The sequence below is a fragment of the Calypte anna genome, chromosome 5A (genome assembly GCF_003957555.1).
Source record: "Calypte anna isolate BGI_N300 chromosome 5A, bCalAnn1_v1.p, whole genome shotgun sequence".
NCBI lineage: Eukaryota > Metazoa > Chordata > Aves > Apodiformes > Trochilidae > Calypte > Calypte anna.
This window is the reverse complement of record NC_044251.1, coordinates 36,231,518-36,247,386: the sequence shown is the minus strand read 5'-3', so window position 1 is coordinate 36,247,386 and position 15,869 is coordinate 36,231,518. Positions and strand designations below refer to the sequence as shown.

Genomic DNA, 15,869 nt, shown 5'->3' with positions numbered 1-15,869 from the left:
TGAGAAAAGCCTAACTCCATCTCCCTGACACTCGCTCCTTACATATTTGAAAACATTGATGAGGTCACCCCTCAGTCTCCTTTTCTCCAAACTAAAGAGACCCAGCTCCCTCAGCCTTTCCTCATAAGGGAGATGTTCCACTCCCTTAATCATCTTCGTAGCTCTGCGCTGGACTCTTTCAAGCACTTCCCTGTCCTTCTTGAACTGAGGGGCCCAGAACTGGACACAATACTCCAGGTGCGGCCTCACCAATGCAGAATAGAGGGGGAGGAGAACCTCTCTTGACCTACTAACCACACCCTTCCTAATGCACCCCAGGATGCCATTGGCCTTCTTGGCCACAAGGGCACATTGCTGGCTCATGGTCATCCTCTTGTCTACCAGGACCCCCAGGTCTCTTTCACCTACACTGCTCTCCAGCAGGTCAGCCCCCAACCTATACTGGGACATCGTGTTGTTCTTCCCCAAATGCAAAACCCTACACTTCCCCTTGTTGAACTTCATCATGTTTCTCTCTGCCCAACTCTCTAGCCTGTCTAAGTCTCTCTGAATGGCAGCACGGCCTTCCGGTGTGTCAGCCACTCCTCCCAGCTTAGTGTCATCAGCAAACTTGCTGAGGGTACACTCTATACCCTCATCCAAGTCGTTGATGAAGATATTGAACAACACCGGTCCCAGTACCGACCCCTGAGGGACTCCACTAGTCACACACCTCCAACCAGATTCTGCCCCATTGACTACAACTCTCTGACTCCTTCCTTTCAACCAGTTCCTGATCCACCTCACTACCTGATCACCAAACCCATACTTGGTCAACTTATCTACAAGGATGCTGTGAGAGACTGTGTCAAATGCTTTACTGAAATCAAGATAAAATAAGCCTCACATATTCTACTCAAAACCTCCCCTTTTCTCAGAAACAGTCTAAATATGTTCAAATGCTTTTAGATTTTCCTGCTGTTGAAATGAAGCAGAAAAAAAATACTTTTTTTAGAAAAACATGTGTGGTTCTCTATGCCATGTTTTCCAGCTCATGTAACTGCAGAGCTTCAGATTCTTCTGTTGGCAATAATTTATACTGAAGAACTGCAGAAAAGTGATATACCTGGTGTCCTTGGAGGCAGAGTTTTAACTTAGTGCTTATGGGGAAGTTTGTGGAATTTGACCTTTGCAAGTACTTTGCCCATCTCTAGGAAAATATTATTGTTCCTTTCAGTATTTTGCATGGTCATTGCAGCCTCATCTCTGTTTACAGTATTAAACTACTTCAAGACATTTCTTCTCAGGTTATCAAGAAAGTCACAATCAAGAAACACCAACTTAGAGGAATATCAATCATTTTCTCCTTTCTATTAAATAGCATGCGTTACTGCTGCTTACTAAGAGAAAGACTGGGACTTTCACTTTGTGCTAAATCTTTTTGACTCCTAAATACACCAGTATTCCAATAATGCAGTTTTCAGAGAATGGAACCCCTTTTCCTTACAAGTTGTACATTCCCAAAAAGAATAAAAACCCTTTTACATTTCATTATCTTTTGATATTTTTTTGTTGTTCATTTGTTCTAAGGGACAAAACTAGGATATTTTGCTTAACCCTGATGCAGGGATAGCAACTGCACTTCGTGCTCTTTACTGCAGGATTAGTTTCAGGGCCCTCTTGCATCATCCAGTACCCACATAACTTTTTTGCCAGGAAGTATTCAGGCACTAAAGCCCAGCAACAGGAGAAAGGGACCTTCCATTGATCCAGAGAAAAGCAGGTACTATGCTCTAGATAAGTAATTCCTTTAGCATCAACAGGTAGCTAGCTGCTCAAGGTACCATAAATTAATGCTGTCTTTCTCACAAGGTAAAATTGGCATCTTGCTTTCCACTTCTGCCAAACAACATAGCTCTTCACAATGCTGCTACCCCACTGACAGTTATTAGGAGAGGTAAATATGAAGAATTTCCTTCCTTTTCTTGGTATCACTAGTTCAATGCAGCCAGCTACTGTTGCTTGCTTAGCTGTATTTCTCAAAGTAAAGCCACTTTAGTTTTCCTATTAATTTTAAATTTAATTTCATGAGCAGTCAATGCCTTTGGGGAGTGTACTGCTGGTCTTCCCTAACCAATGTTCCTTCAAGGCATTGGGAATTGTATAGTAAAAAAAGGCAGATGCCCAAAGAAATGACTACATTTTTCTGTCCTGCTTTTGGTTCAAATCAAGGAATAAAAGTAATATTGAACAGAATCTAAAGTAATATGGAAACACCAATGTCATTCAGCAGCAAACACCTTTTATTATTTACACAAACCTTTAGTGTACTTGTGGATATACCAAGTCAACAAAGGAGTTACACTTCTGAGATGCCATAGATTACTCTCACCTGGAGCAGCTGGAGGTGGATGTTTCTTCTACAGACACTGAGAAATTGCTGCACAGGAATATGTTGGTTACAGTGAGGAATCCAAGTATAAAACACTTCAAAGAGAACACTGGGTCTCCCTAGAATCTTCTCTTTCAACACAACAATATGCACCATGGATGTTCTGCCAGCACTGCTGTAACACTGCCTTTTTTTGCTGAAGTTCATCTAAAGCAGAAATAGAAAGAAACAAATTTCTCAGAATTTTTAGAATAGATACTACTGGTTTCTCTTGGAGGAGTCGTTGATTCTCATCACATCCACTGAGGTCTTTGTCCCAGACACATCCTGCCTGAGGATACTCAATACATACAGAAAGGTTTGTTATGCTAGCCCACAGATTAACCCACCCATGCACTTTTAGTAAGAACTGGTCTCAGGTGTAATTAGCACTATAATTGAGAGATTATGAGGAGCACCTTCTTACATTTCCATTCAGCTGTTCCTAACTATGGATATGTTTATTGGGCTCACTACTAATTGGAGCAAGAGACTTTAAATTTACCTGTGACAGTCTGAATGTCACTTACAGCTTGGTGTCACAGCTTGCCTCCTTAATAGCTAAGCCAGTAGACTTCATAATCATACAGCAGGGAGTGGATGTTCAGCCTTTGCCACCCTGAAGGACTGTTATTTCAGCTGAAATTCAATTACATTCAATGACAGAGAAATAATCTCCACACATGCTGGAGTTTCTGAGGTGAGTGCAAAACCTCCCTCACCATCTCTTTTTAAATTAGTGCTGGTAGGCTTACCAGAGACAACAAACACAGACTGTATCATGGCAAGTCACTGTGAGAGTTGTCCTCACAATCTCTGCAAACAAAGAAGGAGCTGAACACCTTACATTTTTTAGTAGGAATCCCAACTGATCCTCTTGCCATTAACATCATATAAGAGAATAACCTGTCCCTGGCCTCTCAGCTTCCTCTCTAGGCTGTTTCTGCTCTTCTTTCTCTGTAGAGGCATCCAGAATAAAATATTAATGACTTCTCTTCAGAACAAAATTGGCTGAAAATGGTATCTAGGGATAAGAAATATCAAGCAAGTTAAGCCTGCATATATCCAGGTTATACTGGTGCATAGGGTACTTCTTCACCAGGTGCTGGACTTCTGCCCTATTCATCCTATAGTGAATTTCATGAGGTTGCCCATTTCTCCAGTCTGTTGAGGTCACTCTGAATGGTGGTACAACCACCTCCCAGTTTTTAACATTGGTAAGTTTGCTGAGGGTGCACCCTGTCCCATCATTCAGGTCACCAACAAAGATGTTACCCAGCACTGGGCCCAGTAGTTACCTTTGGGATACACAAGTAGTCGCCAGCTGGACTTTATGGCATTGTTCACAACTTTTGAGACCAGAAGTTGAGTCCTATTGCAGTCTATTTACCTAACCTGTATTTGTGAGGTTACATTGTCTGTGAGGATGTTATGGGAGCCAGTGTCAAAAGCCTTGCTATAATCCAAATAAACATGTCCCTTATTCACCAAGCTTTTCATTTCATCATAGAAACCAATGAGGTTGGTCAGCCCTTTGCTATTGATATACCTAAAGAAAAAGTTCCTTTTTGTTGCCTTTCAGTTCACCAACCAGATTCAATTCTAGGTGTTCTTTGTTTTTTCTAACTCCATTTCTGTATGGTTGACAATATTTCTATATTTCTTCCAGGTCACCTTTCCCTGCTTTGACCTCTTCATGCATCCTTTCCATGTTTGAGTTGACTCAGGAGCTCATTGTTCATCCGTGCTGGCCTCCTGACCATTTCTGCTTGATTCCCTGTATGTGTGCATGGAATATTTTTTGGCCATCTTTGACAAATATCTAGTTCTTCAGCTCCAGAATCATACGCTATGGGAGTCTTCTGAGCAAATCACCAAGCCAAAATCTGCTTTCCTAAAGTCCAGGTCTGTGACCCAGCTATTTGCCTTGTTCCCTTCTCACACAATGCTGAGCTCCACCATCTTATGGTCAACTCGGCACACTATCTATAATCTGGAAGGGAAAATCACCTCAAAAATGAAAAAGTTCTTCTGGTGGATATTGTTATGCTTTATGTAATGCCAATTGAAAGAAGAGCAGCAAAATTACAACCCCATTATATGTGACAACTACAAAATTCAGTATCTTTTAAAATAACTTCTTAAGAGTGGCTAAAGTAAAGTGGTCTGAAAGAATTTGCAGACAAAATTGAGATGTTCAGTGTCCCTCTAACATTACAGCATTATTAAAGTGCAATTCTCCCCAAATCTCTAAATGTAAGTAGAAACTGGAAATATAAGTTAATCAGTTGATCAGTTCTCTACATAATCATTGCTCAGGTTCTGGCTCAAACTAAAGAATATATGTCCAGAATGAATTTTCTTTATCTTGCTCACAGCTACCTCATCCTTCTGCTGTGAGGAGCCCATAGGAGACATGTCACAGTCAAAGCAGAAAAGCAGAATCCTCTAATAAAACTTATTGTCATGTTGATACCAAAGATGGAAAGGGACCAAAAGTAGGAATGACCTCCATTGCTGGGTACCCTGTCCTGTTTGGTCCTCTCTCCTCTGACCTCTGCTGTCTTCTACTGAAACTTAGGACTTAGTCCCCAGATTTATATCTTGCAAAGTTGTGCTTTGCTTAACTAGAACCCCAAGGTGCCAATAAGCAGAATGAAATACTCAATTCTTGCAGTGGCAGTATCATTTCTTGGAAGTTGTCACTGGTCACTGGTGTTTGCTGTAGGATCTGCCTGGCAGGTGACATAAGGAACAGACCATGAACCACTTCCTATGTCCTTATTTTGCACAAATCTCCCTGCATTAAAATGTTACATTCTGTATGTCATGCTGACAGCTCCCTTCCTCTCAGATGCACACATGTTCTAATTGCTTGTAAATATGAAAAGTACTTACATAGGAAAATTGAGGAAATTGTTTGGTGGTCATTAAGGTCTTCAACTATACCAATTCATTCTAGTCCACTTAGTTCAAATTTCTTATTAAGCAGCCTACTATATAACACAATCCTTGAGAACTAGCAGGAGAGGAATAAGAGCTATATTTGATTTTACTTGACATACTAGAAGTACATTTGCTCTATAATCAACAGAAGGTCAGGAACATTTTGTTATTGCAAGAAATTGCATCAATTACAAGCTGTCCAACTTCTCCCTGCAAAAGTAACATGCACACAAGTTACTTGCAGCCTTCAGGCTTTCTTCTTTGTTTTCCTTTGGGAAAAGGAGTGCAGGAGTTGGACTCAATGATCCTGATAGGTCCCTTCGAACTCTGCATGTTCTATGATTATATGAAAAAATTTGCCTTTAGATAGGCTCAGTAGAATTAACTAAATGCTGTTAAACATGGCATGCAACAGCTTATTCCAGAAAGAGCTTAAGTAAACAGATTGTACAATTTTGTCCATGTATCCAGACAAAGGAAAAATAGCTTTATACCTTCACACAAAACCCAAACTTAGGTTACTGATTGCCACGAGAAGTCATATCAAGGAAGAATCACTCCATATGTGAGCTTTTCCTTGGACATCAGTTATTGACCAGTATTAGAAATGAGATATTCTTCTAAGTAGAACTTTGTTCTAAACTGTGCATTAATTAATAGGTTTTATGGACCGTAAATTACATTTTTAATATACTTTATGGACAAAGGAATGGTCTGCATTTCTTAGGAAAATGAGGCAATTTGTGGAAGAAGCAGAAAGTTGTCATAATTTGTTCAGGGTTTCTTGGGTCTTCAATGTTGCAAGTATTCAGAGATTTGGCAGTTCTCAAAGTTGCAGTCAGGTGAGTTTTGATGGTTTGATGCAGTACCTGTACCTGCAGTTGCAGACACTGAGATTCTGCCGTCCCTTTAGGGTTATGTTTTTCTCTGCCCATGACTGAAATAATGGATTTTTTTAAAAAGACTGTACAAATGGCCATACATCCAATTTACAGGAAAGACATCTGAATTACAGCTTCCCCAGCAGTATAATACTCCACCATGCTGGTTAGGTTCCTTTCCAGATTTTGCAGTATTGCTCAACTAAGTAGGAATTTTTGCCTGAATTTCCATTGCAAAACACTTCTGGTCCAAGAAAATATTTAGGCAAATCACATAAGACTGTTCTTTGTAACTCACTCCAAGGAAATATATTATTCAGCAACACATAAGAAGATATTTTGCTAGCACATATTATGGAATACCATAAAGCAAAGGTTGTGATATAAGGCAAATAAGTGCTTATCAGGCGGTTTTGTAGATGCAGAAAAATATATTACTGTGGTTACCTTAATGGTTTTTTTTTTCAAACCTCATGTTAGTAGATGCTTGAGAGGTATATTTCTCCAAAGAAAATTTACTTCTTAATAATTATTTTAGCTTAAAATTGATTTTTTTAAAAAAACTTTTTTGTGTAAAGAATAACAGCAATATTATCTGCAAGGAGCTTCTGTAAGTATACTAAGGGATCCTAAAACACCATAAAACCTTCCTATTCTCCTGAAAACTCTATGCTGACTGGTCCTAAGGCTTGTACATATGATATCTGCAGCTCCTTGCATCTGTGCAACCAACAAGAACTCCACTAATGTGATTTCTTGCTGCTGCTCCTGTTCTCATGGAAACAAGTGTCAGAAGTGGATACTTTAAACTAATCACAGTTTCATTTTTAAAAAGTCCTTTGAGAAACCATTACTAGGTATAGGCACGAGTGTCCACCCTCTTTTTAAAAAATATGATCTTTGTAGATGTTTTCCCTGCCATCAGTTATTTGCTGTTCTCTTGGTGCAATCATTGGAAGGAAAGCTAACGAGTTCCAATCTGTACATGTTTGCAGTGCTTGGCACAGTCTCCAGGTAATAAAGTACCTGTTCTTACCAGATCTGTTTCATTAATGAAGTAGCATGGATCTGCCAGCACTGATGCACTTATTTTGAAATTTTAGTCTATTTTAGCACATTAATGCATTTGAAATCAAACCAGTCAATCCTAGTTATTTCCTGGCCACTTTTTTAGATAAGGCTGACCAGCATCATATCATAACAGAGTGGCTTTCATAATTTGCTATTTGCTAAGTATTCTAAAGTCACTACTGTATTTGTATCGGATCTGAGTCGCAGTAGCCTTAGCCAGTCTGATATCTTTCAGGAACCACTTGCCAGGAGAAAGGCAAGCTGCTGAATGATCCATGACCTTTTCTGATCCAAAAGTAATATTGGTCTCTCATCTTACAAAAGCTCCCAGTTTCAAAACTAATCTGCTACTCTTTGGATTCTCTTAGAATAAGTTCATCTAACAGAGGAGCCAGACACCTAGCCAGAAAGAAAACCAGTGAAATTCTGACACAAGCACTGTTACAAAAATTTTAACTAGGTGACCCGGGGTTTGGAATTGTGCATCTGACCATAATGTAGCTAAGAACCTATAAAGAGCATTACTGGATTGTAGAAGAGCCAAAATCATAAAGTGAAAAGCATCTGACTGTCTAAGTGGGCAGGTACAACAGATGTAACAGGAGCAAGTAATTGTGGCTTAGCATCAAAACCACAAGGTGTGTAACTGGAAATGCATGAGATCTAAAGCAGGGAGGACACAAGCATCTTTTTTCAAAGGTGAAATTTTTATTTGCCAGAAGAACTAACCAGATTTTCTTACAGACACCGTTTTCTCCCTACCTGCTACCACAATACCCATCAGATCACAAATTCCACCTGACAAAATATGAGGATTGTAAGATCCATAGAGAAATGTCAGAGACCTGGCTGTGATGGAGACAGTACTAACTAAACAAGAAATCAGAGCATCTTGATGGCTCTAGACTTGCCTTTCATAGGTAAAAATCTTTGGTGATACTAAAGATTCTGATGTCTTTACTTAAATTGAGCAGCACCTTTCTAAAAAAAACAGAGGAGGGAAGTACTACTTGGTTAACTGGGGTTCCATAACCTAAAAGATAAGAGAGACTGTGCAAGTGTACAGGCAAAATTCAAACCATGCTGAGAGTCTGGACTGTTTATCAGCTCTGGAGAGAGAATCCAGCCAGAAAAAGAAAAATGTTTTGGTTTTATTTTCTCAATCTTGAGCCAGTTCACCATGCAAACATATAGCAAATGAGCAATCAGCAAATGATCTGTCATACCAAGAAGTAAAATAGTTAATAACTTGCTGGGACAAACTCCTCCAGATGCTGGAGGAAGGATACAGTTAAAATAAATTGCCTTCTGTAAAAGAACTAAATGTTGACTTTCAAAAAGCATGCTTTTGTTTCTCATTAATTGTGATGTTCAGGTTAAAAGCAAATTAGGAAGTATTAAGCCAGTTATCTTTAAAGAATAAATGAGGAAACAATCCCTGCCATTCATGCTGCAGCCAGGGAAAGGCTGCAATGCAGGTTGCAGTGCTTTAAAACCTCTTGTTCTGCCATGACCAAAATCCATATGAGCCACGATTAACAGCCACAGTTTTCACTGCCATGACTAGAACTAAACTTACAGAAGTCCCAACTGTTGGTATTTTCCCCCCCTACTTCACCATCTCTCTGAAGACTCCAAAATCCAACGCAGCACAACAATACTTGGTTTACATATCTGAGTGTGTATCACAGAAACATCAGTCTGTTTTCCCCCATGGAGCTGACCATTACATGCTGTACTGGTGGCTGTTCCACAGCGAATGCAGAACCCTGTCCCCAAGGCTGCCTCTGAGGGACAGGGAGGCTGCTATCACTGCTCTAAGCCCTAATGACCCTTATCAGACCTTTACTTCAGTCCCTGGCTAATCATTGTTATATGCAAATCAGTCCTCCTGAATGTGCCTCAGAACTAAGCTGTAGGATGCTGATCTCCTGGATGGACCATGTGGATGCACACTGGAGCTTGTCTCCAGTATATCTTTGGCCCTGTATCCTGGATGGACTTTGGACCCATGTAGTAGGTTCTCTATTACTGCCTCCGTTTGCTCCTGACTCCCTGTTTTGATCTTGGATCTGGTTCGTTGCTTGCCTGGTCTGGGACTGTTGGTGGACCCTGTTACCACCCATCCAGTTCTGCCTACCATGTTGATACAGGACATGGCCACCCATCAGTGAGGGTGCTGCCCTTGCTCACTGCCCCTCAGGAAGAAACCAGCCCATACAGCCCCCTGACTGACAATAAATTTGCAGCCCAAAAAAATTTAAGCTGGACTTAACTTTCCTTCTCTCTTGATCGTCCCCATAAGAAAACAAAGAGAATTAATAAAAAGATGTGTTTTTTCCTTTGTTAATAACAACTTGGGCAACACATGTAAGATCATTTTACAAAGCAGATCTTGCCTTCATATAGTGTATTTTACAAGATCCAAGGGGTCATAAGGACTGAACTGACTTGTAGCCAGCAGAACTGTGGCTGAAACTTAAGAGAATAGAAAGAAAAAAAAGAAAGCTTTTGCCTTCAGCCAGGCAAGCAGGAGCTCGGTAGTACACAGGTAGGTGCGATTATTTTATGAGCTGTACGAGCTGTAGCTGCCTGCATATAAAGAGCTCTTTTTTACCAAACGAAAAAAAATAGGCTTAGCTTTTGCAAAATAAGTGGGTATGACCAGCCTAATGCTGCAACCAGCCTTACACCACCCATAAAAGACGCCAGGAGTGTTTCTTTTCTCTGTGACAAGAGCCCCCCTTAGTGTGGAATGTGTGAACAACAGCTTTAGCTGCACAATTTGCTGTCTGCCTTGGGTTGGGGCTTTCAGACTCAAAGACTCTTGGCACACAAGAGCCATGTGGTCGCTAAACTCATGGAGAACGACGTGGAAAATGCAGTACCGGAATATTCAGGGTGGAAACGTGTGTGAGCTATGACAGCTTCACACCTGTAGGAGGAGTTTAGAAGGGAAAACCAAAGGCAGATCTCCTGGCAGGAAAAAACAGCCTACTGAGTTCTCAGTCTACTGGTCTCACACCAGGCACTGGGAAATTGCTTTGTCTTTTAACACTTTTTTTTACACCAGATTTACTCCAGGAATGGTTTTGGTACTGGGACAAATGGGAGAATAGACAGCATGATCCACAAAACTCTTTTTCAAGTTAATGAAAATGGTAACTATTCATAAAACAGTCTTTAGTGGTGGGTCTGTGTGTAATTCATAGAGTTCAGCTTAGCATGTCTCCCATTTGTTTTTTTTAATGGGACACAACATGCTCTAACAAAGCTGCAAAACACCTACACTTGTCCAGTTGAGACTTTTGACTATATGACCATGTGCAGGGACATGGCACTGCCAAAAATTTCTTGAAAATCCAGTGGTTTACAGGAAAGAGAGTGATACAGGAGAGCTCACATTGCTTTCCTGCAAGTTCCTGTCTCCTTTCAGCTAGAACTGAGGACATGGAAAGGCTTGTACTGTGGCAAAGGCATTGGGCAAAATGCTGCCTTGCCTCTACAGCTCTGCTCCTGAGGCTGAACGGGCTCAGCATGTGCTGTCACTGCTGCTTGTCATGAGAGGGTGGAGGAAAAGGTTCAGTTCATATCCATTGCTCCCTCACAGCAACATCACTGCTTTCTACCCAGAGTCCTTCAAGATTATTTAAATACAGGTGTTGGAGGTTTGTAGAAAAGCATGTCATGAATGTCACAAGCTCGCTCTCTTTGTGCTCAGCCCCCCCATTGCTGGATGCAGTATCTGCCATATGTGGTGGGCAGTCAGGACCATGTTCAGAAAGTCTAAAAACACACGTGAAGTGCTTGCTTTTGGCCAGCTTCTTAGCTTTCAGAGGGCTCAGCCCACAGGTAACAGCATGCCTATGGATATAGCTGGCATATAAACCTCACAGAGCACTACTAAAGAAGTTATTTGTGAAACTTTTATTTCTGTAGCAATAGGAAGTGCACTCTTGCTATGTGAGCAACCAAGCTTGTGCTATAGCCAAAATGTTTCTCACTACTTCAGAAATGTTGACCAGTTCTTCAGAGCTGATTAACAGGAACATAAATTCTCTGAGTATCCAGAACACTTTGTAAAAGTTAAAAAAAAATTCCTGAGCAATTTATCTTCCTCAGATTCTTTATTTGCTTTGGCTGGCTGCTGCTTGTACTGTTTGCACTTTTTTTTTTTTTTTTTTTTTTTTTTTTTGGCCACAGGGTCAAATATCTACTTTGTGACGTTTGTATCATTGTACCAGGGGTGTTGCATCACCAGTGATAACAAAAGTCACTGACACAGCCACAGGACAAATGTCAAGATTCCCACTGACTTCAGTGGGCTGGGATTTCACACAGGCTGTACCATCCCAACACCACAGCAGGAACAGCACAACACCAGGACCCTAAGTGGGATGCAATTTCACAGTGGCATCCAAAATCAACAAGGAACTTTTTAGCCTGTTATCTTGGGCAGACCCAATTTGAATGAATCTGCTCAAGTATGGATTTCAGTGTGGGTACTCTTCATATCATACAAGTCTCTATTTGTTTGCTTCTTAATCCTGCTATAAAGAAGTATTGGACATCCACTAAAGCTGGCTTTTGGGACATCATTTTGTGACTTCAGCAATGTTATGAGAAATGGCTGATGCCTGTAACTTCAGAAAAATCCCTCTTCCTCCCATCAGAAATGTTAGCTCTCACTGGGCACTTAACAAGAATGTACATGTCTTTATGTAAATTGTAAAAATAATAAGGCTGGGTTGATTTTAGCCTCCAACCTCGCTGATGGCAACTTTGCTGTAATAAGCCCAAAAAAGAAAACAAAAGAATTCTCTGAACTTCTTAAAATGCAGTGCTGAAAAGTATGAGGTTTTACAAGAGCAACTGATAGAAATTTTTCTACAAATTATGTTGTCCCTTTTGTGTACTAATAAACTGCTCATTTATCTCTGTAAGGCTGACTCAGAAAGGCTTTCCTTGTTTAAGAGCTTGCAAGCTTCAGCTGTCCTTTTGCTTTGATGAAATTCAGGGCACCTACAGAATTTCAGTATTTAAGAATTTGAGAATTTTGCCTGTGGCTGAAAAAATCACAGAAGTTACCCTCAGTTTATAGTCAAAGCTCTTGTCTTATTAAACAAGTTATGGTTTCTTGACTGGCCCACTCCTGGTTTATAAAACAGGTTTTGCTTTCTTGACCAGCCCCAGTATGCAACCAATAGTGCCAAGAAGAAAAGCTTTCTAGGAATATTATGTTGTGGTGGTATTACCTCTGTTCTGGTTTAGCTCACTTCTTCCTAAATAAGAGCTGGGCCTCAGCAGGTGATGTGCAAGTCTTGAAGATGGACAGAGCACAGAGTGCACAGTCCAGCATAAGGAAGAGGGTCAAGGAGGCAATAGCTGAGACAAAGGGGAAAAAGCAACAATAGTGAGATGTGAGCATGGCTGAACACTGGAATGGGTTGTCCAGGGAAGTTAGGGACTTTGCATCCTCAGAGATCTTCAAAACCCAACTGGACAAGGTCCTGGGCAAATGTTTCAGCTGAGCTTGCTTGAGTGGAGCAGTCTGACCAAGGTGTTCTTAAGAGGTCCCTTCAGTCTCAAATATTGGCACAGCAGCAAAGAGACCAGCTGGACCCAGAGGGCTGAGAAAGATGACATGAGCAAAGCCTGCTAGAATAAGGTCAGGAACCACAGTTACAGAGGGAAAAGTCTTGAATATTTTCAACTGGTACTTCTGGGAAGAGACTGTTTCTGAAGGGATCACCAATGCAATCAGATTCCTGATGTGTAACAGCCATATCTGCATAAAAACTGTGAAGAGCTCCAGAGTTCACCCCATCTTCCTTAGAAAGTATCAGCAAGGCATGGGCACTTGAACTATCCCCACATTTCCTGATTTTTTCACAAATGAAGGCACCCCTCTTCAGACATTACCAATTGCATAGCTGTAGGGAGCACTGCAGACACAGGATACTGGTTCATGTTCATATGTTTGTCCTTCTACCCTGGGGTATTCTGACTAATTAATAAAGGGGCATGCAGTAGGTAGCTCAGAGATACGTTCCCATTAAAACCTGGGATGTACTCCAGCTAATGAGGCTTTGAACACCTTAAATTTTAGATTAAAGAATGTTCAGTGCCACAGATGACAGTTATCAGAGCAAATTGTCCTCACATTTTCCATTAACCCAGGGTATGCTCACCACTGAGTCAATAGACATGCATGTTCTCCTCATTACTGTCATCTTTTGCAAGAACTAGCATAATTCAACACAAAAGCTGAGGAAAAATACCTTTTTTCCCCCTTAGTTCCATTTTCAAGTGCCACTGCAGAAAGTGTTTCCCCAAAATGTCTCCCATCTTGTATGAATTTTCTTCTCTCTTCCCTCATCAAAATTTCCTTGGTTGCAAGAATGCAACAAAGCTTGGGCATCACAAGTGGCCATTTTCCCCCTGCCTTTTTGCTCTTCCAGTATGAAAATTACTATAAAGAAATTGTAAATATATTTGTTATGCCAGTTTTACACAATTACCTGGACCTCAAGCTGCAGAGGGCTGAAACAAGCTAGGAGGAAATGCAAATATACACATGGATAGGCAGGAGGAGTCCCCATCCTAATGCCTTGAACCCATGGATGTAACACTGCTCCAGATGTTGGGAACCCTGATCCACCCACGTGGATGTCAGCAGTTAAAGATTGCATAGACATATTTCACTGCATTCCCTTGCCTAAACAAAGGAAGTTGGTGTCTCTTTGCATGAAATCTTGATGCCACAAGTACAATAACAGAGAGAGTCCCACAAGGTACCTTTTCCCTGACTGGGTATGCTATGTGTGCAGTGATTCATATCCCAGTGATCTGGGGGGTTTGGTGTGGCCTTGAGCACTGCTGTTGGCTGACTCTAATTTTGCCCATTCAGTTTTAAGCCCAAATTCTTCCTGCAGTCAAGCTGCCTGGTTATGAGTTCAAGCTCAGAAACACAGGTTTATGTCATGGTGAGATCTGGGAAAGTTAGAGGGAAAGCCTGAGTAGGTCCAGATGCTCAGCACAGGCCCTGCCACATCTACCCCACAGTGCATTTTGGCTGGACACCAGCCAGCCACCAGACTCCTCCATCCCCTAATTCCCAGAGACTTCAAGGGATGTCATATAGGTAATAGAAAGCAGACAACTTGGCCAGGTTCCTCCGTGGAAGCCCTCAATATGGCTACAATATGACATAAATCTTCCAAGTCTAAGACTGCATAACCTGTAAGAAGGGTACTGCTGGGAAACAGCCAAGAGAAAAAGCAAACTTCATATCCCAATAGCTCTTCCTGCTCACTGAGCAGTGCTGGTGCAATTGAAAATGGTAAATCACAGAGAACAAATGAATGTTTGAGTGTGTGTTTGTGTTTGTAAGAGATTTTAGCAAGTAACATGGATGTTCTTCCCCTTGTAACAATCCTACTTAAATAAAATACAATAAGTGTTACACTAAGCTATCAGGTTCAGCTGTTAAATTTAAAAGGTACTTGTGATACCTTTACACAGGGTGCAGTAAAGTGAGGAAGGAGTTGCAGCTGCTGAGATAAGAGTCAAGGGTAATACAGATGTACATGCAGCTCCCTGTGTCTAGACTTGTGCCTACAACCACACAGAACTCTAAGGACTCACATCCCTGTCCCACCCTACACCTTCCCAGTGAGCAGCAAGAGAATTTACATTACCTACCATGCTTATCTGTGCTCTGTTCTACATTCTTTCCTGCGAGGGTGGTGAGATGCTGGAACAAGTTGCCCAGGGAAGCTGTGACTGCCCCCTTCCTGGAAGTGTTCAAGGCCAGGATGGATGGGGCCTTGAGCAACCTGGTCTCGTGGAAGGTGTCCCTGCCTATGCAGGGGGTTAGAACTACATGATATTTAAGGTCCCTTCCACCCCTTACTATTCTATGATACTATGATCTGCTTTGAAAGTTGCAGTGTCACCTGAAAGCATACCAAGAATTGTCACTTACTGATTTTCCACAGACTATTTCCTTCATACTAAAGGTTCTCTTAGTTCCAGGAACAACTTTGTCTGTGTACATGCTGTCGTTGATATAATATATACGTGGTCCATGGAGGTCAGAGGCTTTTGATCACCAACATCAGGTAACAAACTGAAAGCAAAAAATGAAGTGGGGAACTGAAGCAAACCACATTCCTCCTCTCTGCCTGTGAGTAAGCTGGTGATATCCAGACCTCTCCTCTCCCTGAAACAGGTTGACAGTTGAAAAACTGATCAATATAAAAATCACAGAACTGTTAACACTTTTCTCTTTAAAAAGTACATTAATGTATTTATTTGCCTATGTGTCAATCTATTTCCCAATAAGTGAATACAAAAGACAACTCTGGCTTTTGAATCACCCTTCATGTGAAGCCATAACACTTCTCTATCCTGAGCTCTCATGACTGTGGTGCCTGAGTGAAGAGCACCTTCCTGAGTGAAGGATGCCACATATGCTGTCTCAAAATCAGACTTTTAAAAGAAAAAAAGTCCAAATTGTCATGGAGTCCTGTGTGAAAATGTTCCTGCATAAAATGTCA

At 41.1% G+C, this 15,869-nt stretch overlaps 1 protein-coding gene across 3 annotated transcripts in view; it reads right to left on the bottom strand.

Annotated features, from left to right (window-relative positions):
* The window catches only part of ESR2 (estrogen receptor 2), an 80,093-nt gene that overhangs the window by 58,595 nt on the left and 5,629 nt on the right, over positions 1–15,869 (bottom strand). Inside the window, exons 1-2 of one of the 3 annotated variants that reach the window (XM_030452298.1) lie at positions 15,013–15,018; positions 2,372–2,578 (exon numbers count right to left, since the gene is read on the bottom strand). In XM_030452298.1, the coding sequence (XP_030308158.1) occupies positions 2,372–2,578; positions 15,013–15,015 (210 nt within the window). In that variant the 5' untranslated portion in view covers positions 15,016–15,018. Of the gene's footprint in view, positions 1–2,371; positions 2,581–15,012; positions 15,019–15,869 lie in introns of those variants that run through there. The other 2 variants (XM_030452299.1, XM_030452302.1) reach the window with 2 other exon arrangements.